The following is a 27,232-nucleotide window of genomic DNA, read 5'->3' on the forward strand; positions in this document are numbered from 1 at the left end:
AATATTTTGTGTATATAATTATAATATAATAATGATAATAATATAGTGCGTAAAATTCCGTCTTAAAACAAACATAATTTGATCAAATAATGTACTGTGAATATTACATTTCAATGTATGTTAAATTTAATAATGTTGATCGGACACAGTTTTAAAGATTTAAAACTGATTGAGCCAAGTCAATTTGCACCGGTTCAATAATTTTGGTTCACAGGCACGTCACGCGTCGGTGCGTGCAATCTACCAATTCCAATGGTTATATCCCAACCGAATAAGCTAATGGCTATTGTACCTGACACAACACTTCAATGTTATGATATGAATGACGATTTAAAAGTGTGTGTGACCGGGTGCACTTTTTATCGAATTTACACAATCTGCTATTTTTATATTTTTAAATAACATTTTATTTTCATTCTCATAAACTTTACAGACTATGACCAATTTTTATAAAAACAAATTGTATGCAAATGCACTTGCAATATTTATTGTAAGCAATTATTATTATCGATGCGCTTTCAATTTAAATAAATACATATCATAATTATATAATACTACCTATCTATGTATTATAACATACACTGAAACGATGATGCTGAATAACTTCCACCCCATGACTACAAACGTTATTCCATTCTCATACGTATACAGTTCATAAACAATGTAAAGCGTCATTTCTTTTGAAGTCTAACGAGTTTTTTCTCGGTCGAATAAATTTGTTTTCTCCTTAAAAAATATTTGAATTTACGTTTATTATGTTTATCATTACCGAGTAGGTTCGCTCGCATCTGGATTTCCCTGAACGTTTGTGATTCTTTCTACGTGTGTATTTTAAACTACGATTACGTCAGACTGTTTCACCTACTGTGAATAATCCTAACCGTTAATAAAATTAAATTTTCTCAAACCGCTGGCTGCCACCGGTGTGGTATGTATAAGGGCCGTATATGGGCATTTTACGTGATATGTGAGAAACTTACATATAACAGCGAATCGTTTGTAGTTGTTAGTCAAAAAGCAACTATTTTGTTCCTTTATTAAGTACACCTGCTGCGGTTTCGTACGGCAATTATAATTTGTATATCAAATTATATTACATCTACAAAATATAAAATCAAACAAAAGTTCAGTGGCCTAAACCTGTACGCGAAGTATTAACTATTTTAAATGTTAATATTTGCTAACAACTATTATATTATAAATCTAAGAACAATTATTTTTCGAATATTTATAGTGTGAGCTTATGGCATGTTATTTGTTTTAATTTCGATCGCATGTGTACTTTATAAAATTAACCAACCATGCATCAATGTCCAATAGAATTATAAAACGAGTTAGGTATTAAATATAGAATATTGTTTCATTAAATTTTAACTATACGTTTTTAATAACGATTTTTATGTCAACAATAAAAATTATAACTATAATTAATTATAATTAAAAATGAGTAGTTTTTCCTTTTAAATAACAAAAAAAGTATAATAAATATTATTTCATCTATTTGGTGTTTGTAAATTTTCAACTATTTATTTAAAAAACAAATTTAATTTAATAAGGTTCCTAATATAAAATTCCATAAACATTTATAATTATCATACATAAAAATATCAAATTGTGTACATTTAAGCAACGTCTTACATTAATATGGGTAATAATCGTTTCAAATAACAAAAATGTTATGGTTATTATAAATTATTATAGTTATAAAATAAATGAACATAGAGATACACTTAAACTATTATATTGGTTAATTTCGCTAAGTGAATTTACTTGTTATGTGGATGCAATTCTAACTATTTTTAGATCCATTGCATATTCATTTTTTAATTTTAAAATGAAAAAAACAACAAGGTTTTAATTGAAAAGCTTCTAAAGTATATAATCTAAAGTATTAAAATAATATTTTAATTTGAGAATTAAATAAAGTATACATTAATAAACATTATGCAAATGTATATTTAAAAAAAATATATATCATTATTCCAGTCATTGTGTTATTTTTATTTTAATATTTTATTTGAACATAATCTATAATAAATAATAATTAATGAGACGTTTCTTTGCGGTCCATTGTTATCAAATTGCTTTTTTTTATTTATCTGAAGATTGTCTTTACAAATTGAGTCCTTGATTACTGCTAGTGGATAATGAGTTTATCATTTCACCAGGACCTTAAATAGTTTATCATTGAAAAATCAATTAATTGCATTTTTCGTAGAAATATAAGTATTTTATATAGAAAAAAAAATGATTTATCACTTAATACTTTTTTTTTTACGTATTGTTACTTGGATAGAAGCAATTAGACATATAATAAGTCAACATTTCTGGTTTATAATTTTGAATCTTAATTTTTGTAACAATTTTTGACCTTTTTATAAAAATATTCTGAATTTAAAAAATGTACATATAAACATTTTTACATAGATTTTTGGAAACTAATAAGGATATTATTTAATGAATAATGGTACATTCATTTTAATATAATGTGTAATGTATACAAATATTAATTATGTCTATCATATTAATCATGATTTATATATTTCGTAGTTTCATTAATTGTATTTATTATTTTGTGTTTTATATTTGTGCAATTTTTTACTTACTACGTATTAGGGAAACCAAACAATTTTAAATGTGTCAATTTGATGAATTGATTACTCAAACGCAATAACGAGTTCTTTAACGTAGTTTTAAAGAATTATATTTATAAAAAAAACATTAATAATAATTATATTTATAAATTTAATACCTAGCTTATACGCCAATATCTGAAATAAATAACGAAAATAACTTGACACTTTGAAATCAATTTGAGTTTCAGCATCCAATACTAATTTATAACCTTTATATAAAATTGTATTTTATATAATATTCTAAGCTATAAATCAGCTTATATAGTGGTCTACTTATCATCAAAATGTTTTAAAATATATACCATTATTTTATACCCCTTGAACTTTTCGAATTTGTATATACATACTTTGTTTCAACCATGTTATTTATTGTAGTTATTTTTTAGTCACTCTAGTGATATGGAAAAAACCCGATGTATTATAATATTATTTTGCCTTACTACATTACGTCGTTTCTTGATTTAAATGGTTATACAAATATACAATATGTTTTACAATAAAAAAATTAATGTGTAAAACAAATCACGCCACAAACCTTTTGTTGCATTTCCAAAACTAAAAGCAGATGTTTTTCATTGACATTTTAACTTCATCAGTTTAAATATTATCGCGTAAGGTTAGGTTTTAAATTGAACAACCTACGTACATATGTACAAATTGTTCCACTACATATCAAAAATATTAACACCACAATGTTGAAGTTTTTTTCAGTAGATATTCAAAAACATATACTCTGGCCGTACAGATAGCCGTAGGTACCTACGTACAATGTATATGATATTGTGTCATAAAAAGATAAAAGTTTTAGATCCAAGAACATCATTTTCTGAAAATGTGTTAGGTCATACAAGACTAATGGCGTTAAAATGCAAATTCTTAGAATAACATTTTGGTCTTAAGTGTATATAGTTTCTAGTTAATATTATGTCGTGTATATATATATAATATACATAAATACATTTAGAAAATATGACGATACGGTTTGTTAAAGAAAGTGGCGTGTAATCATTTATCATATTAAATAAAACAAAATATGCATAAATGTACATTATACTTATATTATAGTTTAAGAACTTGGTATATTGTTTATATATATCTATAAGTAGAGTTGTGATTTTTCTTAAAAACTACGACTTTTATTCGAATATTTATTCATAATTACATATTTGCATTTTAGATTCTAAATGAAATTTATTTTTTATTTTTTTGAATGAGCACATGAAAAGTTGTCGATACAATGCTTCAGTTTAAAAAAAAATTGGAGTAATTTTGGATATCAAATTGGATCTAATATATACTTTAAAAAGGTCAAACTTGAAAATGTTCAGAACTTATTTTTATAACTGAGAAATACAAACAAAAGATTAAAGAAAAACAGGAATTTTCACGCAAATCCTATTTCCGACAAAATTAATTAAATTTTTTTTATATATATATATATAATATATAACTCAAAAACGAATAACCGTACAGTGAAATGTTTACTAAATGTTTATATTATCATTAAAAAGAAATTATCAGAAAATATTTTTTAGTTTTATTTTCTTTTATAAATGTTGATTAACAATTATTTGCTTTAAAATTTAATACAAAATTCTACAAATTAAATATAATTTTAAGTTGTTATTTTATAGTTAAAAATGCATAAAAACGTATATTTTCGTCTACAAGTTTTGAAAATTTAAGATTCCTCATAATTCATATTGGAACTGTAAAATCTAAAAAATATATTTTTATAGACATTTTAAGTTCCAACTTTGATAAATTTACTTATTTAAACAATAAATTACGATATGTTAATTATTTTATTTTAATTCAAAAATATTATTCGTGAGAACTTAAACTTATGAAATTAACCATACGCAATACAATAGCTATAACAAAAAAACAAAAACAAATTATTATCATTTGGTGATTTAGACTCATAGACTGTTTCCGCACTGAATCGTTTTTATTATACAATGATACATGATACAATTCAAATTTAACACACCTATAATGCAGTGACCACTTTACACTTAATGTACAGCAAAACGGTACTCGCTTACATATCTTTTTTTACACTTATTCTCGTCTTTATACCGATGTAAATATAATATTGTTGTTATATTTGTTTTAACATATAACTTTATTTTTTTTAACCACCTTTTCTCCTACATTTATGTGCGTATATCTTTTTCCTTTTTTTTTTTTTTTAATCATGTCCACTTCCATTTTTTTATTTTTACCTTTTTAATGACAAAATGGCTGCCAACGAGGGAGCACAGAGACAGTCTCTAGGGATTGCTGCTCATTAACTCGACCGCGTAATAAAGTGTATAACAGACGTAATAAATCATTGCTTGTTTTTTGTCATACGTGGTTAGTCTTTTACCTCATAAAATAAGCGAATTTTATTGCCGTCTTAGGTGTGAAATATGTGGTTGTCGACGATTGGTATTGACTTGACGTAGATTATTATTTAGTACTATTATATTTATTTATTTTTCAGAATGTATTTTCTCGGGTAGCGAGAGTATGCAAAAACGATCGCGGTGGACCGCAACAGCTCAAAAACCGGTGGACATCGTATCTGAAGTCTCGTCTCAACTGTTCTGTACCTGGCGAATTTCCATTTTACTTCAACGAAATACGTGAGTATCTCAAGCAACGCCATATAAAAAATGTTACCTTGTTATAATTGAGTTACTGCAGAGGTTTATTTTGTCGTATTTTTTTCTTCTGCCTGATAGAAAATTATACATTATGGTACAAAGATTATCGATTTATTTATCATATTATATAATATTCACTATATCCGCTTTTCAAGTAATAAATACAGAGTTGATGAAATACGTTATGGAATTAGTAATTTATTAAAAACTGTTCAAAAATATCTTCAGTCATAAATTCCACAGTTATTTAACAAGGGAGAGCGGAAAATAAAAATGAAAAAGTGTGAAATACATTTTTACTCGCTAATAACGAATACAAATGAAAGCATCTGAATTATAATAGTACCTTTAATAATATCAAACGCAATACCTTACTATCATGGCCATACAAAAGTACAGAACGTTAAGAGGTGAACATTAATCAAAACTCATAACTGCGTTTATCATATACGTGAATGAAAATATAAGTTATTATAACGTTTATTTCTTTATACTTCTAAGGATAATTCGTTTTATTGGAACGTTTAATTTATAACTTTTGATTAATATGATATGTAATATACTAATATGTATATAGTATTCAATTCTTAGGATAAGTCTGTACAATTCAAGCAAAATATATTTTATTGGTTTTTATGAGCCAATAAATTTTATCAAATTATGAAATATCGGTATATTATAATATTCAACGAGTACCTATAATGACTAAATCTAACATGAAAATAAATTATTAGTTATGTTTGGTCTCATTGATACGATGTTCAAATATGGTTTTCTTTGATGTTCAACATATTAGTAGGTGGATACCATAAATTTGAAATACATACAATATACATATCTATGGCTTAAATAAACCATATTTTATTCAATATGTTAAATGCTTCGTTTACATTTAAATTAAATTATATTTTTTTTTAATTTTTCTAAACATATAATTGTTTAGTCGTTTAAATTATCTAAAATATTCTATTAGACGAATAATAATTATTAAAGTCAATATCCTTTTAATTTTGATTGTGTATATTAACATGGGCATGTATGCATATGCTGGCGGATAATATTTTAGTTATTCACTTGCATAAAATATATAGGGTGGTATTCAAACTTAGAATGTTTGAATACCACCCTATATACATTCTAACCCCATTATTCTTCTCTGAATAAATGTATTATTAAATGAATAAATGGAGGTGAGCATGCTTGGTGAATCACCCTGCATAATCGTAAAGTATTTTTCGCCTTAAAGGAAATTTGTCTGGTGAACGAAATTGATTATAAATAAAAGTAGAAACAATGCGGTTATGTTTGATATTATCGTACTGCTTATTCCCTAAGGACATGAAAGGAAATAATCGTTTGAGGTGATTTTATTATGAATAAAAAGTCACGTTTTGTGTGCCCAGCGGAAAAGTAAAACAGACGAATAAGTAATTGAACTAAAACTGAAGTTTTCATAGAATAACTTTTTGAACATCATGTTCTTGTTTGTCGCTACACCATTCCAAAAATAAAATGAAATAAAATAAAAACAAAAATAAATAAATAAATAAATATAAAAACCTCGAGAAAGAAAACGGTCTATTTTTTTCCCTAAACTAATTATTATTTTTCATTTTCCTCAAACCACCAAGGGGAAAAAAAAAGTCCACCACTACCATTATATGAAACGAATAAAATACTTAGGGAGGCAGAAACAGAGAAAGAGATATGGGGTTTCCACCCGCGGAAAAATTATTCGAGCACATTAAAGGTTACCCGCTTACGCATGGTTTTAATTATAAAACCACTTTCGCCTTGCTGAACTTCTTTTGTTCTCACTCTGTCTGTCTTTCTCTCACGTGCGCTGGCTTTATGTGTCTCCCTTTGCACTTCTCCGCTTAAAATATATGTACGGCAGTTAAAACTACAGCATAAGTACAATGACGAATGCATTAATATAAACCTTCAACCATTCGTGTAGATTATTCAGAGTAGAGTCAATAAAATAAACACAAAACACGTACTTATTACTGCTATTCCCAGTACAGGTATTATATTGTTATGTGGAATTATACCTGCTCCGAAATTCAGTGATGACCACCCAATTTTATTAAAAGTACTACTATAAAACACCAATACAAAATCGATTTAATCATCTATAATTGTCTATTAGCTTTCTATAGTGTATCAGCAATACCAACCATTATCATAAAATGTATGATGTTATATTATTACCACCGCATTTTTGCTATTTGTATTAGTTGATATTATGTAATTGATTTATTCTATGAATTCAATTATTTTGTGATATCTTATGGTGTTTTAGTTCTGTTCGTTCGTTGATTGAAATTATTGCAATTATTTTACTTATTAATATTATAGACAATTGAAGACAAGAAATACTTAAAATTACTAACACAAACAATGTCAAACTAAATGTGAAAATATATTAAACTATTAATTTAATTATCAAAGTAACTTTAATAAAACTATATAAAATACAATCATATTTATACATACTTTGTATTACAAAGAAATATATTTTTTTAAATTTAAACAAAGCTATTTTACATTTTTAAAGTTTAGAAAACGATATTATAATTACACGTTATTCGTAAATATTATAAATGAATTTGTTTTATTATTTAAAACAATATACCTACTAATTTACAATATTTGCAGTGTTTCTCCGTGTTGTTGTTATATTTATCTAGGCAGGTATTAATTGCGTGTTATTATTTCTCTGATACTGCCGTCTGATTTTATATTATAATTATTTTTTATAATAAAGGGTAGTATACATTTTAATCGAAAACATTTCACTTGGGATTTAACATTTTTTTCTAAATATTTTACGGATACAGCGATAGCCAGTATTGGGTGGTAGATATACTATACATAATAACCCCACATTCCCTGTGTGTTTCCATAGACACATTGTGATGGAATGCTCTACCAGCGAGGAAATTGAATTTGTTCACAGAATATTTCCAAACACCTCCCCAGTCTCCGAGAGCATATATTCTAAAAAAAAAAAATTCTACGCATCAATTTTGTATTGACAGCAGATAAGTTCAAATAATTTAAGTTGCGACCGATGAACCGCAACGCGACGTTATATATAAAACAAAATACGTGCCGCATTATAATCAGGAACGGAAAAATCCGACTATTCTTGCATGTGCCCGAAAATAGAGTTCAATGTGGTTGGAAATTCGATAATATTGTTTATTACAAGCTGATAAACAGAAAGGACGGGTCAGCTATTTTAATAATTTTAGTACTGCTTAACAATGTTTGAACATTCGCACTTTAAAAATCCAACTTATATCGAATGTCAATATTCTAGATTCTTTAGGTTGTCCGTCGAACGTACCAAAAGCATATATTTTTAAACGTATGTATATAATATACAACTGTTAAAAGTAATATTATAATATATAAGGGCGCGTGTGTGCGTGCGCGAATAATGTATGGCGATGATATTGGACGGGATCAAAAGGATTTCCAACTACCGATTCCCTGTAACAATAATAATTATAAACGGTCGTTAATATTCAGGCGCATGCATGACGTGTTCAAACGTGTCAATGACCGGACTACTAAAAATGTTTAATTGGCAAATCGAATTTTCATCCGCGCCCAGGATATTACACGGATAGTGTTGCGGATAATGCTCCTCCGTGGAAAATATAATAACATCTTGTTTTCTAGGAATCGCCCTTTGCACCGTAGCTCGATAATATACGCTGAGATGCGCGCGTGTGTGTGTGTACACGCCAAAGCTCGATTTTCTTCTGTAATACAATTTCGTATTCCCCTCGAGTCTAGATAGGGGATGGCACCGAACCCACTGTACGCGGCGCATTACGGTACATAATAATATTGTAATCGTGACGCACGTGTGCACACTATATATTTTATACTACAAAGCTCTGTTTATTATAATATATAACGGAAAAAAAAATCGAACGTATATACTACGGACCCTTTCTGTACACTGCAGCCACTGCTGCTGCCGTATTCGAACGGTCTGTATTTTCTTCTAATTTCAGTTATTACATAATAATAACTCTATACAAATGCTAATAATACAAGGTGATTCACTAAGCAGGCTAAGCGTCATCCGTTTCAAACTTAATTTAATATTTGTGCGCTCGTAAACAATTTGATTTTGAAATTCCAGAGCAACTTAATTTATAATAATATTAGTATTAGTTATATAGTTTTAAGTCATCCGTATATAATAGATATATGTGTGTATTTTATACGATGTACAGTTTTGGATTTGATTACAAAATTATGAGATTGTTGTCTTATTCCAACGTTAATTTTGTTATCTTGTGAACATCTCGAAAATCCAGAATCCTTTGTTTCAATTTTCGTATAAGTGCATAATATTTCTTTTAATATTATAAGTGTTTTATTTTAAATCTCCTCTCTGTGAATCACCGCCCAGTAACACACTTGCATAAGTGGCCAGATATTTATACGAATTTCACATAATATACATTTATAAGTAGGTATGTACAATATTAAGTAGACTGTAAACAATTTTTACTTTAGCGTTCGAGTGTGTCAAACTCGCATGTGATAAATACATTATGTAAAATAAGATACATTCACGAGCCCTCGATTGACATGATTTTGTAAAATTATTAAACTATTCACGTGCGGCAAATTGAATTATTTAGTGCATGATTTTAATTTTAATATCTACATGTTTTATATAAAAAGGGTTCGATTTTCTGATCATCTTTGACTGTAAAAGCTATTATTACGACTTATTTAAAAACGGTTGAGTCACATTAGCCAAATAATTTGAATATCTGAATAGACATCTGACTAAAGTTGGACGATTCCTAGGATCGTAAATAGACTGAACATCCTGGAAAGAAACTTTCTGGAATAACAGAGAATACCTAAGCATTCACAATACATAATTAATGACTTATTATTATTAATCACCATAGTGGTACAGTTTCCATACTCAACGATTTGGTTGAACTGTACCGGTTTTTTACCTAACCGTCGCGTTGTCCGATTAAGTTCTATGGGATATACCAAGTGTTCCAGAATTAAACTTCTACAGTTTATGTTAACATTTTGTCTTTTACTACACATTTACTATAATTTTTAATGAAAAAAAATATTATTCTAATACATTATAGAATAAACAAATCGATTATTTTTATTAACTGACGAAATTTATTTAAAAATTAATTTTCCGGTTAGTTTCCGACAATTTGTTGTCAAATTGATTTTCCGTTCCCTCATAGCAATTTTGTAATCAATATTATCGTTAATTGATAATTTATTATTTAGATTACTTATTGTAACATTGTTATAGCTACTGCGTATCATAAAAATGAAATATTATGTAATAAATACTAAGTACCAATACTCATTCGAGCTTATGTTTTTTTCAGAAAATCTAACTTACTAATTTTAACATTGTCTTAATAAATTGTAATAGTTGAATTGTATCATATTGAAACGATTCAAATTTACTTGATTTGCCGACTTTTATTTATTTTGTCTATATAAATAACGTTGCTCTTTAAAAATAGGTAAAATAATATTTTAAACTATAATTTAAAATTAAATGTATAAAGTAAGTACCTATCTTATTAGAAAAAAATAATTTCATTTAAAAATATGAAATTTAATTGTTAGTATTCCCAGAAACGGTGCCATCCCGAACCAAAAGGAAATTCTCGGAAACTTTTCATTCCCGGGTATTTTTAGGTGCGCCAATTTATACCTGATATCGATTCAAAATAGATAATCAATAATTTTAAATTATTATGAAATTAATTAAACTATAATTTAGGTTAAGGATGTATATTGTATAGTGATGCACTGTAAAACCAAACGAATTGTTTTTAAAATACTTCTGATTATATCAATTATTTATTTAATTATTGTTCTACTCTATTTAAAACAAATATATGTAATTTATGTAATTTATGTATCTAATAGGTCATCAATTTTAACACACATTACACTGACTATATTAAACATAAATATATCGTTTGTGTTAGGTTATCTATGAAAAATTAAAAATTGAATGATACATAATATCATATCAATCGTGTCATGAAAAAATATAACATAATAAATTATGAATCTATATTATGTATGTATTTGATTTGAATCTTATTATTGATGACTATGCAGTGCCAACGTATCCACTCTTATAGCGAAGTAGGTATAACCTTTTTTTTATTCTCATTCAATTTTTGTTTTTCAATTTTTCAATTGTGACCTGCAGCATTATTTAGAAACAGTTTACGTATTATCTACGATACTCGTGACAGTAACCATATTATAATAAGTTAAATTTCAATTTTGTGCATAATGTGTTCGTGTCTTTGCATTTATTAATTGTTTTTCCCCTCACAGAATCGTCAACGGACTTGGTGCAGGGTGTCTATGGCACCAAACAGCATTTCATGATGTATGGCGTGTTTACGACACCAGTCAACAGTATAACTGGATCGGCGGTTTGCGCATTCTCGCTATCTGATGTGCTTGATTCGTTCGAGGGTGAGTTCAAGGAGCAGACTTACATGAACGGTAACTGGTTACCAGTACCCGGGTCCAAGGTGCCCGACCCCAGACCGGGCCAATGTGCCAACGACTCCCGGACACTCCCTGACCTCACGTTGAACTTCATCAAGAGCCATTCGCTAATGGACGAGGCTGTTCGGTCGTTTTACCAACAGCCAATTATTGTTCGTACGAGCGTCAAGTAAGTATCGCCACATTCCGTGGTTTTCGTATTGTATATTATATTATATCTAATAACATTGTCTAATCGTTATCTTTGATTTTATTTTCTCTCCGTCTCTCTGTTTTCCTATCACACAGTTATAGGTTTACGGTAATTGCTGTGGACCCGCAAGTAAAAGCTATCGATGGAAAGACCTACGACGTCCTCTTTATTGGAACAGGTAAAATCAAAAATTAAAGTATGAAATTGCATACAAATTGTACTTCACCAATTAAAAGTTAAAATGGATGATTTGAGTTACATGATGTTACGGGTTATATAATAATATCTAGTGGGTGGCGATTAGGATGCACGAAGCACGATGTTTCAATTTTAGAAAAGTTATACGAATAGCTTGCAAATGTCACTTACACACTGCTGCTCTCCGTTCTACGCACTCTGCCACAATGCTTCAACCGAAAATCCCGATTATATCAATAGTCTTTTGAAAACCCTTTTGGGTGGTATTCACTGATATCTTTCAGTAACGCTTTTACTTCAAACAGGATTATATTATGTGAGCTTTATTACTCCTCTCCTTGTTTTCAATTAGGTCACGATAACTATACATTATTATAACACTGTTTAATTGTGAATAATATTTTATCATACTCAACACACATCACTGTGCTTGTACAGTGTACACACTGTAAACCTTGTGTATAATAATCCTCTGTTCATTAACGCGTGTTTATCCCAAACAAATTTAAATATTTTTAAATTTGGATTAAAACCTAATCTCGCCCCTTTGTTACTCCGCTAACTGTTTAATATATTTTATAAAACATATGTGTATATATTATATCTATATACGTTTATATTAACGACCAGACGATTTGATGTCGCACGACTGTATGTTTTTAATATAGATGCTATTACGTGGTAAAACGCACTGGGGTGTTAGTTTCACGCCTTGAAAGCGATTATATAATATAGATATAACATTACGTTCCGCTTACATTGTAGTTTAATCCGTTTAGTTTTCAATCGTCTTGATTTTCGAGTTCCTGACTAACGGCGCTTTTACTATATTATCAATTATGTCACCGCTATATTAGTATAATATAATAATAATATTTGTTATACTGTTATACACTTATACGCGTGATGTATAAAGAAGGTGCGTCATCGCAAAGATTTGTCAGATTTTAGATTCAATTTAGATAATATATTCATGAAATAATCATGATGTGTGGACATTTTGGTGGTATCTATAATCATTTATATGATTTATAGATAGCGGAAAAGTACTGAAAGCAATAAACGCAGCCAGCGCGGACACCAACGAAAAAGTGAGTCCGGTCGTCATTGAAGAATTATACGAGTTCGGCGGTCCCGGGACCACTACTGCCGTGCGAAACATTAAACTCGAAGAAAAAAGACTGCTGGTCATTACTGATAGACAAGTGGTATCGCTTCCACTCGACAGATGTCAAAATGCACTTATAGTCACATGCGGGTAAATATTTATCATTATATAATGTAAATTATACGTACGTATAATACATAATATTGAGGTCAAATTTAATTAAAATGAATAATTATAATTACATAAAATTGCGTGTTCGTCAAACGGATTTAACATTTCTTTATTGCGTTAAAATATATACCTCACAAGAACATATTTTCTATGTCGTAACTTTTACTCGGCTGAAGTTTATTTTTTTATTTTAAAAGTTGGTTAGGTAATCAAAGTTTTGATTATATTTTGTTCGTAATAATGTGTTTGTATATATATATACGTATATATGTATATAAATTTTTAAATATTTATTTTATTCAAATTTCAACACTTTACTCCTAAACTGTTTTTCAAACGCAAATAATAAAGTAATATTTTTATTATTTACTTTGGTAAATAGTTTCGAAAATTGCGTAAAAGAGGAAAAAGAAAGATAAAATTCTAAAGAAATTTTTTAATAACTTGTACTATGCTGTCGAGTTGTGATAGTTTTAATTTCTCCAAAATTCTAACAAGAATAATAATGTATTATATTGTATAACATAAAATAAAGAATATTATAATTTATCGGACACTTTTTAGAGAAAAACACAATAATTTATCGAAAAAACTCGAATTTCTGACAATACCTTACCACTTTATTACACATCCCCCTCTTATATTCGATTGTTATCGCGAAACAGCTGTGCATACGAAATCACATAAGAGTTATAATAAAAAAATCGCAGATGACAACCCTGCATCCGCAACGACCGATAATATAATGACGTTCCGATTCCGTTGTTTTCAGCGAATGCATTGGTCTCCAAGATCCGTATTGTGCGTTTGACAAAGTCTACAAGAAATGCCGTTCGATGCGCGAAGTGCCTTCCACCCGATGGAATGAATTCATCCAGAACATTCAGACCGGATTACACCACGAATGCCCTTCGGGTAAGCACAGTTTAATATATTTCAAAACGATGAATATATATGGAATGATTAATATAACGCATAGGGCACTCTTAATGTAAACGAGTCCCTTACGTTTAACAAATACCATAAAATAATATTATATAGGTGTAAACAGCTTGGGTCTGCTCCAAGTTAAAAGAACAACGAATATTTGCTCGTAATCAACTTTAATTTAATTCGTGATTTATTTTTAAGAAACAGAGTACTTTATAATAAGTGCGTTTTTGAGAGAAATTCAAATTTTAAGTAATTCAAAGTTTCGATTTAACTTTTCAACTTACCGAGTAAGAAAAATTTTAAGTTTTCGCCTGCACGCAATATGGGTAAAACCTACAGAAAGGTCATTGTACGCTACACATTTAATTATAAATTAAAAAATGATTTTGGGAGAAAAAAAAGTTGGTTAAGGACACATATAACTGAACAAAAGCATTTAATTCTTATAAATTCGGTAATTTTTGTTGCACATCAATAAATCTAATACTGGTGTTGTATAGAAAAAAAACACCTGCTTCAACAACTCATAATTTTATACTTTTATAATTTTGTATATCTTTATACAAGTTGTAACATTATTCTATAACAATAATAATTATATAAATTAAAACTCAAACTATGTCATTATTAGTTGCATAAAAATTCATCGGAAAAGTTTATTAATATATTTAATTAAAAAAATGTCCTTTAGAAAATTCACTTGTATCTGGATATATAATATACTAGTATAATATACTTAAACATTTTAATTTTCATGAAAGTCAATCACAATGTTTCTTGATTTATATATATATATATATATATATTAACATTCAAAATATCTATTATAAAGGATTGCTTAAAATAATACTAATATTTATATGCAGTACATTTACAAAATATTTGTGTATTTGATATCCTAATTAATGATTTTCACAATAAATTCTCATTATTAGAAATAGTATATATAAAAAAAATCCTTAATGAGAATTTTTTTTTAACAATTTAATAATTGAATAAGTATATTCTTATATTTTAAGGATACAGTATTTTTTTTAAATTACAAAATGTATCTTAAATTAAATATTTCGAATTAAAATATATTCTTAGAAGATATTAATGTATGTAATATAACATATATAATGTGTGTTGAAACATTGTATTCATTTTTCTGTGAAAATATTTTATTTTTATAAATTATTTTTTTTGTGGTTATTATTTTAGCATCTAACAGTAGAAAAGATTCGAGCATAGGGTTCGCTTCTAATGCCCAAAGTGGCGCTATTGGGAAATCAATCGAAGACGCCGGTGATACGATAAACCTGTCACAAGATGACCAAGCTCCACCATTTGGTGAGTATTACATAAAAATATTGTGTGCATATGTATAATTTATATATAATGTACATATTTATGTATATTGTGAATATATATATACATACATACCAAAGATACAGTATGTCCCAAAAGCATTGTATCACCAAATGCTTTTCCGTGATACAAATTCAATTTATTTAAATGCGGTGTTGGTATGCATGGAAAAAATTCAATTTGCAAAATAAGTTAAATGGTTTTTGGTATACATTTCTATTTTATTACACAACATACATTCTGGTGTATACATTTTCCGACTAATTTTGAAACAACACTTACATAGGTGTACACGGGTTTCAGTTCATATTCTACCTACCTAAAATTAGCGTTAGTGCATAAATTATGGGGACATAAATTAGAATGACCATACGTTTAAAACAGGATTATTTTTTTTACAATATTGTAGATCATTGTCCCGACTAAATTTCATCAATTTGCTTCTTTTTATGCTATGCAACTAGATTTTTTTTTGTATATTTAAATAGATAAAAATTATAGTGTGAAAACGTTTTAATATAAAAAAAAATTAATACTTGATTGACTACTTAGTCCACTGTTTATATTATCAGTTCCCGATAATATATTATGTTAAAATATTAATTGCTGATTGACTATTTTCTGGTATACAGTCATTAGTTTTTGATAAATGTATGTGTTTTGAAAATATTTGTTGTACAACTAAATTTAGTTTTTAAAAGCATAAAAATGTATACTTATTAATAAACGCATATATTTAACGAGATAAAATGTTGGCAGTATAGTGATACAATTACCAGTGTTAACAAAATAGTTGGAAATGGTTGGATTTTCCGTCTTGTTACCCAAGACGATCTCATTATTCATCTCTTATTTTTATTTTTTACCTTTTTAAAGGTGCCAACAATGACGATGTAAGAGTAGACGAACGCCAGGATGGCAGTTACACTATGGAAACTGTACTGACAGCCGTATTCGCCGCCTGTTTGGCTGCGTTGCTGACGGGATTCCTGGCTGGTTACGCGTGCGCCCGGCGATGCACAAAGAGCGAGGACGATAACTTACCATACCCAGATACCGAATATGAATATTTTGAACAACGGCACAACATGAACGCGTAAGTACCCACCGAAAAATATCGTACATGACAATACAGAGAGATCCATTTATACTAATTTACAAAGTCAATTAAACGGTTTCAATAAAAAGTTCCTTTATAGGTAGTTTATTTAATATAAATCTACATTTTTCTAAGTATTATAGTGGTTTTATACTTTTTTAATACTACTTATATTTGAAATTTCATAATCAAATAAGAAGGACAGCGTACTCCAAAAACGTTATGGTCTACTATTCCACTATTTAAACATCGAATTGAATTAATAATATAACTATTAAAACTATTTATTTAATATAAATTAATATTTTTCATAAATTCTGTAATTCTGATTGAAATATATTAGCCTCAATCATAATTTATAAAATATTTCAAACTTTTTGTTTAAAATCAAAAAAATGAATTAAATATTACCCTCTGGTGTTTACCGTGGTGTTAATTTGCGAATGTAATGTTGAATTAGGTAGTAATCAACCAAGTAGGTTTATATGACTATGAGTATTATTAACACTGTATTTTAATATTAACTATGATTTCAGTATTTTTTGGATAAAAATTAAATAAATAACGATAATAATTATACTTTGTTGTTGGCTGTCTAAGAAGAATGGTACAATTTTTCTTAGATAAATAAACATTTTAAGTTATTTTTATACGTTGATGTTTTATTATGATTAATTATTAAAATATTCTACAGAATCAATCTAAAACAGCTCGGTGTAAAGTAAATTGACCTATAAACTATAATATTAATAAAATCAAAACTTCTTTTACTGTTTTTTTGACCGATTTTACTAATTTTATGTTCTATATAATATGTATAATGTATTTATAATATTATATATTTCAACTCAATTTTGAAAAGTTACTGGCGAAGTTGTGTACTTAATAAATACTTGGATTATTTAAAATATAAATCTATTTACATTTATATTTTAAATTTGTTATACTTGCTTATTTACAAAGTAGAGAAAAACAATTATTTTATAAGTACTTTGTTTATTAATAATTAATCATTCGATTTAAAAAAAATATTATTACATATTATTATTATTTTATTATAATAATAATATGTAGAATTTCCGTAAGATTTTTACAGTCATTTAGCAGCTTTGTACTTATTTTATAATTTTGAATCATACTTTATAAAATGGAGAATAAATTAATATTGTTTTAAAGTTTACATTTTTTGCGATAAATCAATAATTATATCAATTCTCTGAGCATTCAAGAATTCTATTAAAATACCTGGTTAACATAGAAAATGTTTAAATAATTATTCATAATACCCTAAAATACCAAAAATATTTTGTAAAAATAAACTCATAGAACGACCAGATTTTCCACATTATCCTTAACGTTTATAGGTATACTATGTTTTTTCTAAAAAGTATTTTTTCCAACATGTTTTTATGAAATGTAATAGTATTATTTTTAATTATCTATTACTCTTATACGCCTGTATCTATTAGTTAACTTTAGTGGTACCTAAAATAAATTTAAATTTTTGCATTTTTGTGATCTTTCCTAATCATATAAACATATGAAATAACTAATTTTTTTACAAATAAATATGATTAGTGAAATTGCTAATTTCCATTAGGTGTTTATAAATTATTGATTTTTTAAATTGTCGTCATAATTATATAATAGGGTTCATTTAAATAATTGTCCTCTTTGGATAAAATAAAAAAAATTATTTATGGATGTTTATCACTGTAAAAATAAGAATTTTCCTTGTACATTTATATTGTAATTCATATTTATATTTATTTGTATAAACGATGTAGGTACGAGTATATAATATTATTGCAGTGCTTAATACTTTCGTTCCAGATTTTATTTAGTGCGTAAGTTGTATCCAGATTAAAAAGGTCAAAACCAGGTCATACCCTACATACATCCATGTATACCTTTTTTTTGTAACCTAGTCACGTTTCAAAAATCGATAGTAAAAAATCGAATAATTGAATGCACTTACTTGATACACGATTCGAGTATATCATATATCCGTCTTTTTATATAGTTCTACAGTTACATAAATAAACTTAGAACAATTCTGATTATTATGATCATTTGCTAAATATTTCACCAAACTATCTAGCTATTACATACAATTTAATTTGTATTTCTATTAAAGTAGTTACCCATATAATATATTTTTCAACAGATATTAGAAATAATAGTTTATATTCTGTTCATAAACAACGTATTATTATTATGACCGATATGTAGGACGAGTAATGGTTACAATATAAATCTTAAATTATGACTTATGTTATAGATACAGTTAAGTAACAAATAAAAATGTATACAATTGATTTAACATTTGTTGTAAATTATATTGATGTATAAAATAACTAGTATTAAAGTATATATTTTATACTTTACAAATATCTACTGTTTTATTAATATTTAAACTACCTAACTAATTATGTTATAGTATTACACAAATAATCTCTCTACTATTACATAATATTATATAATATCAAATTCAAAATATTAATTTAAAAAAAAAATAACCATCGATTTTAGCGAAGTGAATAACATTGATAAAAATGATGAAGCCGACATGCGTCCTGAATCGGGCGCAAATGGTGTGCACTATGTAGCAATATTCATTGAAATTGAATTATTTTTTATTGTCTTATATTAAAATGTTAAGATTATGACATTTTCACGTTTATATCTATATTTATTTTGATTCTGTAGGTTTTAATTTGTAGGGCTAATGTTGCATACTTCATCATCTAAGTTCGTATAATTGTATAAACTCAGCAGTTTTTGAATTGCATAAAACAAAAATAAGATAACCCACTAGGCTACAATGTTGTATAATGTATAAAATTTAACTCTATACTAAAAAAAATTCCTACTAAACTTCATTAAAAAAATAAAAGTAAAAATAAAAAATGAAGCGATAGTTATGCGAAGTAATTATAAACACCCTTCGGGGAAGCTTTTATATGTATTACTGACGGTTCCACTCTTTTGGCAGACTTTGTGGAATATTATACACACACAATAATAGGGTTGCCAAGGGAACCGTATACACATGTATGTATGTACTATGTATTATGTATGTATATGCAGTATGTACGGGTGTATACTACAAGGGGTTGAGAACCTTATACTGTAATAATAATAATTCGTTTGGATCTGATGTATATATGTGTGTGTGTTTGCATTGTATGCATTGTGTGATATAGGTATATATATATATATCCTGACGCTGTGATAATAATAGTGTCTGTATACAATACTATACATAAAATATACTACCTATATATAGTTATAGTAAGTATATAGGCGATTTACCGTACAAACGTGTCAAAATATTATATCATGTCCGATACTGTACGCATTCAAGATAAATAGGTGTTTATATAAAATAATAAAAATGACCAAAATATCCAGTTTTGGTTTACTTATGTGTTGATTACTTAAAAACATATACAAATTATTAAGTTTGCAAATGGTTGACCGTTAGGTAATTATTGTTGGTAAAAAGTAAAAATAAAAAACAGCGTTGTTTGATTAAATTCCCACTATAGCCGTTTTTCGTGTTTTCGATTTTTTGTATATATCAGATCAGTCGAAACCCAGAGGTCCTAAATATACTGCTAATAAACTATGTGGATATTTTATACTAATTTATTATCGTTTAAATACCAGCAAACGAGTATATAGGTGGTGGATTTGGGGTTCATCTCATCTAGAAATGTTGACAAAAAAAAAATATATTATTTTCGACGAAGCATTTAACATTAATTTCAAAATCCTTTTACTAATGACGACCCTTTGCCCTCAGGTTTTTTTTCTAATACATTTCTGAATACCACTCACCTAATTATATTATACTGATGAGTGTTTTTTTAAGATGCTCATTATGAAAATAATCGAAATATGTTAATTATTTTTGAAGTAATAAGTGTCATATTTTAAAATAATAATCATATATCATTTTAGGAGAAGACTCGGCGAGCCCAAATTACTGCCACAAGAGGAGGTTACGTACGCTGAGCCCGTGTTGATACCGCCGAATAAGGTGATACACGGTTCACCGAAAGCCACATTGAGACATGCGCCAATGCCACCGATGGGCTTCACTCAGTTCCAACCGAACGGCGCTCAAGACAGTTACTATTCTCAGCAACAGAATATTCGCGATCATTTCGGCACGCTCCGGTCGCAAAGAGAACACAAAGTAAGCAGCACTTAATAACGCACAATAAACCTATACAACAACCCGAGTGCTTGATGCGTTAAGCGAAATTGTCTATATATAGATTGTTTAGATTGTAATAAAAACGCGATCGAGTTGGAAAACGCTATATTAACTAACTATAATAAATAATAACTCTTCAATTCAATATGTATAACCTTTTTGTATATATCATATTTAAAATGAGATCAGTACCAAACGGCTAATTAGCGCGTGGAGATCGCAAGCGGTTTTTTGATTCATTCAAATAAGACTTGGCTGAGGCGGTTGACGTCATCCGACTATCACCGCTCCGTACTGATCTCGTTTTGAATAGCGTACCTACTGTAAAATTATTAATGATGGTAATAATTATTTAAATTGTTTCTTGTGTATATATATTACACAGTTACCTAGTTCATTAACTTTTTAAATACTTTTTATTATACATCACGTATACTAACGTTACATATCCATCGCATTGACAATATTGTTTGGAACTTTTAGTGGTGATGTTTATATAATATAAAAATATAAAACCCGTACAATACAATCTTTTAGCTTGAAATTCTGCGAAAATGTTATGTCTGCGCCATGAAAAATAAATAAAAAAATTATCTACAATGAACGTGGCAAACGAATTTTTATAATGTATAAATATTGGTAGGTACTATATAATATAATATCTGTATCATAATCCGTGCGTACATAATATAACTGAGTGGTTTTTAAAATGAATATAGGTAATATGATTTCTTTTTCTTTTTCTTCTCTTTGGACAGTTGACGGTAATTTGCATTCGACGCATTGACTGTAACGATAACGTACTATAATAAAATACTGACTTATATATATTTCTGAAATAAAAATACTGAGCGACATTTGTTTCTCTTAAAAACACAATTTCCATTAAACGCAAGTAATGAAGCACAAATTTTATAATTTGTCAACGTATTGACAACAAAACATAAAAATTGAGTATGGGTTATTTTCGATGTTCTTGTACCTATTGGTTAAACAAAATAATAAACGATGTGCATAAATCATAAACCAAAAATAATAATTATGTAATACCCCGTATCTGTGTGCTTGTAGAACGACGGAAACAATTATCACCACCGGGACGGTTTCGGGACGACGCGCAGCGTGAAAAAAGTGTACCTCTGAGGTGCGTCGGAGGGGAGGGCAAGACCACCGCGTCAACACAACGCGAACGCTAGCAGCTCGTCATCGCCTTCCCCTCCGAGTTCGTCGCCGTCACCGCCGGCATCGCCTTCATTGGCCGCACGCATAACACCGCAGCAACAGCAACAACCGTCGTCGCAGCAGCAGCAACAACAACAACAACAACAGCTGCAACTACAGCAGCAGCAACAGCAGCAACAACAACTTCAACAGCAACAAATTCAACAGCAACAACAACTTCAACAGCAGCAACAACTTCAACAGCAACTGCAACAACAACCGCAACCACAGGCTCCGTGCAGTTTCATATACAGAGCAGGCGTGTGATGATCTGTTTGGAATAGTCGGCAGTCGTGTGTCGATTGGTTTACATATAATTTTTTTTTTCAAAGACTAAGACGTGTAGTTTTACACACTTTGACGATGACTTTGCTCCGTTTATAGTAATAATAATTTATTATTATTATTATTATTCATCTTATATGACTTGACACAATGTATACAGACACACACCGATGGAACGTTATCGTCGTTTCGTCGGTAGACAGTTGTAGGCGCGTTTATATTATATAATTATATTTATATATAATCATCCACTTTTATGTATAATAATTATTATACTTATTATTATTATTATGTCATAGACGTCGACATAAGTTTCAATTTCCCAGTCGATTTTTTTTTTTTTTTTTTTACTTAGAAACGTAAGATATAGATATAACATTTTTTTCTAGATTTGCTGAAAAAAAAAATTAAAAATATGTGATAGTTATTTTAAAAGTCTTTATAAATATATATATATATTATATATTCTTTTTTTATTTAGAACATAACTTACACGCTTTAATTACGTAATTTATTTTATAAACATAGTCTATATAATATGTTTATTGTTTTTTTCGCCAAATATTAAGACTTTGATTTATTTTAGAAAAGTTACTATTAACTTATACCTATTAAGTCAGGTTGTTTTATTATTATTATTATTATTATTATTAGATAAATGTCAATTTTTGTCCTGTAAATAATAACCACCAAAGTTTAATCGTCTTAATTTTATTGTTTCGTTTTATTTTTTTACTTTTTTATTTACCAAAACCAAAGCAGACATGTTGTAAATAATTATACTATAAACATACTTATTTTTCTAGTGATTTTACTTTTTTAAAGAATAAATCAACATATATGTCTTAAATATTACTATTTATTATTTTTGAATAGTTATTTTATCATATTTCTGTTGTTTAACATATACAATTCTTATAAATATGTATTATTATATTCTGCTTTTTACTTATCATTATTATTATAAAGTTTAAAAATTGTATATAAGATTCCATCATTTATAGTTTAAAATTAAACGTTAGATTAAACATAAACTTAAATAGACACCAATTTTAAGATAAACAAAATTATTTTACCTGTCTTTGTAATATCAAAAGGTTTTATTTAGAATTCTGATTTTTTTTGTTTTATTATTAATATTATTATACACATTTTTAAATATTTACAACTCATTTAGTTTTTATTCAAACTATCAGTTTACTTTCAACTAGAGATCACAAGTAAAAGAGTTGCTACCTACTTACTCTTGTTAAACATGTTCATCTCGATAAAAACATAACATAATTTACCCACAAATTAAATACAAATTATTTTAAAATATGAATAGTCCATACACATTTATTTTGCACATTTTTATCACGTTAATACATTTTATGGTCTTCCAACATAGTATAATAATTTGTCAATGCACAATGAGAAATCATTTATTTACTTTCACATTATGTTTAATCTTTATTATATAGCGTGTAATGAATTACTCCAAAAAGATTAATTATTAAAGTTTTTATTTTACTAAAATAGTTTAGGTTGTAACTGTTGGATTCAAATTTCTATTATATAGTTTAATATTTTCATCATCATCTATAACAAAAGGATAAATAGGTTAATCCCATATCGGCTAAATTTGGGGCTACGGTAATTTTTTTTTCACAGAAGTGAGACGGACAGTACGCCTTTTAGCAATAGAAGATAAACATTGTGAAAGTTTTTGAGTTAATGTGCAAACACAATGTAATATTCAGAAAATGATAATACTTTAAAAATGTATCACTAAATTAATGAACATTGTCATCCTATTTCCAAAAAAATGGTGACCTATCTATTTCTCTAAAGTTCATGTCTTATCATTTTCTGTATTATCTACGCTCATAATCAATTATTTTTTGGTACCGGTTACTAGAATTATAATATTTTAATTGTATTCATGTAATTACTTAAACATATTTCGGAAATATTTAATTATGTAAATATTTTTTGTTTTATTTTTTATTACAAAATATGTTTCATATAAAAATATTATGTGTTCAAATTTATAAAGTGATTATATGTTCGTGGGTACTTCTATTACATTTCCAAGCCCTATTCGAATTTCGGATGCGAACCACCATCATTTTGAAATGTTGACTTTAAAAATAAATTTATTATAATAATAACATACGTTTGAGCACGTTCCATTTGGTAGTTTTATTAAATTTATCACACCATATTTTCAATAGTATTTTTTGTCTAATAATAATCGATACTCACTTCATAGAATAATAGCTGAAAAGAGAATAATACAATTCTCCATAGCCCTTATTAAGATTATGTGATTTAATTTTCAATAATTCACCATGTGAAGACCACATTCATAAACGTATTATTATTGTATAGATTGTATTGTTCAATAATTTAAACATTATTGTCTTTGGCAAAACTATCATTGTAATAGTGCTAGAGGACATTTTTACATTTATTTGTTATTCTAAAAGTAAAGATAAGTAATGTGATCAAATATGTTACTGAGATATTTATTTATTGTATTGTATTGTATTGTATTTTTTTTTTATGTCAAATATAATTATTAATTATTGTAATAATATTATAGTCTGCCACGGGGTTCTACCAGACGTTTTGTATTGCGTGTTACAAGACATGATAGGTGGATTGTAATAGAAAAACTAAATTTTCAATTCGAATTTAGTTTTCCAAATCAAACTAAGTAGGTAGTTGAACAATATAATATGTAAAGTTTAAATATTTGACTGTGCTTAGTTTATTTTTCTATTAAATATATAATATTATTGTCGCATACTGTATAGATGATAATGAATCCATTGTAAATTTTAATAATAATAAAACAACATTCCAAAAATTCTAATAAAAAAAAAAAGAAAAAAAAGATGATATATTCATTACACGTAGTTGTATAATTTTTTAACTGTTAGTAATTTTATCAATTTATATTTAAAAAAATAAATTATTTGTATTTTATATCTTTTTTCTTTTTTACAATATATTTATTTTATTTACTTAGGAGAGTAGTTTAAAAGTCTTTTATACTTTAGAGCTTGGCACTAACTTGTATGAAAAAGAGCAACTGAGACTGTAGAAGAAGCTCTAAGATATAAACATATTGCATGCTAAATTTTAAAAATTACCGCATATTGTATATTCGTATATGTATCTACGCATAAGTTAGCATGTGAAAGTTCCATTTATTTATATAACTAAACATTATATTTTTTTTGTACAATTTTTTTTTCATTTGTAAATGAAATCAAACCAAACGTACTGATTGCATATACCTAATATTAATTACGGTTATTAAAATGGTTAATAGTTTACATATTAAATAAAAACAATTTCTATTAGAAACGACATGTGTTTTTTTTATTTTAGAAAAATTGATGTATAAATTCATTATAAGCAATCTGTATGTACATATTGTACATCGTACAGTATAAGATTCCTTTCCTTCATTATTTTTAAAAAAATTAAAAATAGGTACTCAATGTTTATCGAAACTTAATTTTATTGCGTAGGTAAGTTAGGCAGAATGGAAATTATTTATAAGTTCATAATGTAAAAGGTTACTTACAAAAGTTAGATGATCTACCAATTTTTGGTTTTAACCATGAGTTAAGTTTAGGTTAGAAAATCTTGTTTCAAAATCATCATGTACAGTGAATTTAAAAAAAATATATAGTTAGGTGCTTAAAATTAGGATAATACGTAAATTATAAAGCAATCGTTCTAGTTTTGTGTGTATAATAATAAAATATTTAAATAATATCAAAGCTAAAAATACTAAATGATGAAGACATTCAGAATAGATATTTTATGAACTATGGAGATTGGATACTTTTTAGACCTTTCACAAATGTGCTTCTATCAACATTATTTATACGAGAAATCGAAGTTTTCATTGATAATGGCTACCTAATTTGCTGTAGCAAGCTCTACCATGGATTAGCGACTTGTTGATTGCGTCGCTGGGGAAATTGGATGCAACTTCAGTTGATAAACAACTCTAGATAAATAGGAAAACCAGTAAAAAACTGCTGTACTTGATTTGATAATACTCCAGCTATCAAAATTAAACGATCTAGTGCACATTTTAAATAACCATGTGATCGTAGTAGATACCAGGTACTTACTTAACTACAACTAACTTTTAATTGAACAATTTCGTCATTTAACTCAATAATTATGTTAAGTTTATTATATATTTTGTTAATTTAATAAAAAGTTTAACTACTCCAACTATATCTTTATCGAATGAAAATATTTTTTACGTGATTTTTTTTTTTAACATCACATTTGTTTTTACATATTTATATAAATAATGCACACTACAACAATAATAATACTTTTTAAAAAAAATGTGTTTATTTATACATTTCTATTATTAATAACGACAACTAGTTATTAAAGAATGGAAATATATTAATGAAATAACATTACCTACTTCCTTTATAGTACGTATATCCAGGTTATGTAAACGATATAGGTACATTTAATAAGGTATAATTATTACCACCAGGGTACTTTAAAATGCAGCATTTCAACATAACGCAACAAAAAGTTATTCAATTACAAAACAAATTGAAATA

At 27.4% G+C, this 27,232-nt stretch overlaps 1 protein-coding gene across 1 annotated transcript in view; it reads left to right on the forward strand.

The window, feature by feature from the left end:
• Positions 1-25,994, forward strand: part of LOC132932357 (semaphorin-1A) — a 168,456-nt gene extending 142,462 nt beyond the window's left edge. The window contains exons 10-18 of the mRNA XM_060998702.1: positions 5,128-5,269; positions 11,675-12,023; positions 12,143-12,225; positions 13,281-13,503; positions 14,297-14,439; positions 15,661-15,789; positions 16,684-16,903; positions 20,873-21,110; positions 22,203-25,994. Of these exons, the coding sequence (XP_060854685.1) occupies positions 5,128-5,269; positions 11,675-12,023; positions 12,143-12,225; positions 13,281-13,503; positions 14,297-14,439; positions 15,661-15,789; positions 16,684-16,903; positions 20,873-21,110; positions 22,203-22,274 (1,599 nt within the window). The 3' untranslated portion in view covers positions 22,275-25,994. The remainder of the gene's footprint in view (positions 1-5,127; positions 5,270-11,674; positions 12,024-12,142; positions 12,226-13,280; positions 13,504-14,296; positions 14,440-15,660; positions 15,790-16,683; positions 16,904-20,872; positions 21,111-22,202) is intronic.
• Positions 25,995-27,232: the final 1,238 nt, after the last annotated feature.

Source organism: Rhopalosiphum padi, chromosome 1 (genome assembly GCF_020882245.1).
Source record: "Rhopalosiphum padi isolate XX-2018 chromosome 1, ASM2088224v1, whole genome shotgun sequence".
Taxonomy (NCBI): Eukaryota; Metazoa; Arthropoda; class Insecta; order Hemiptera; family Aphididae; genus Rhopalosiphum; species Rhopalosiphum padi.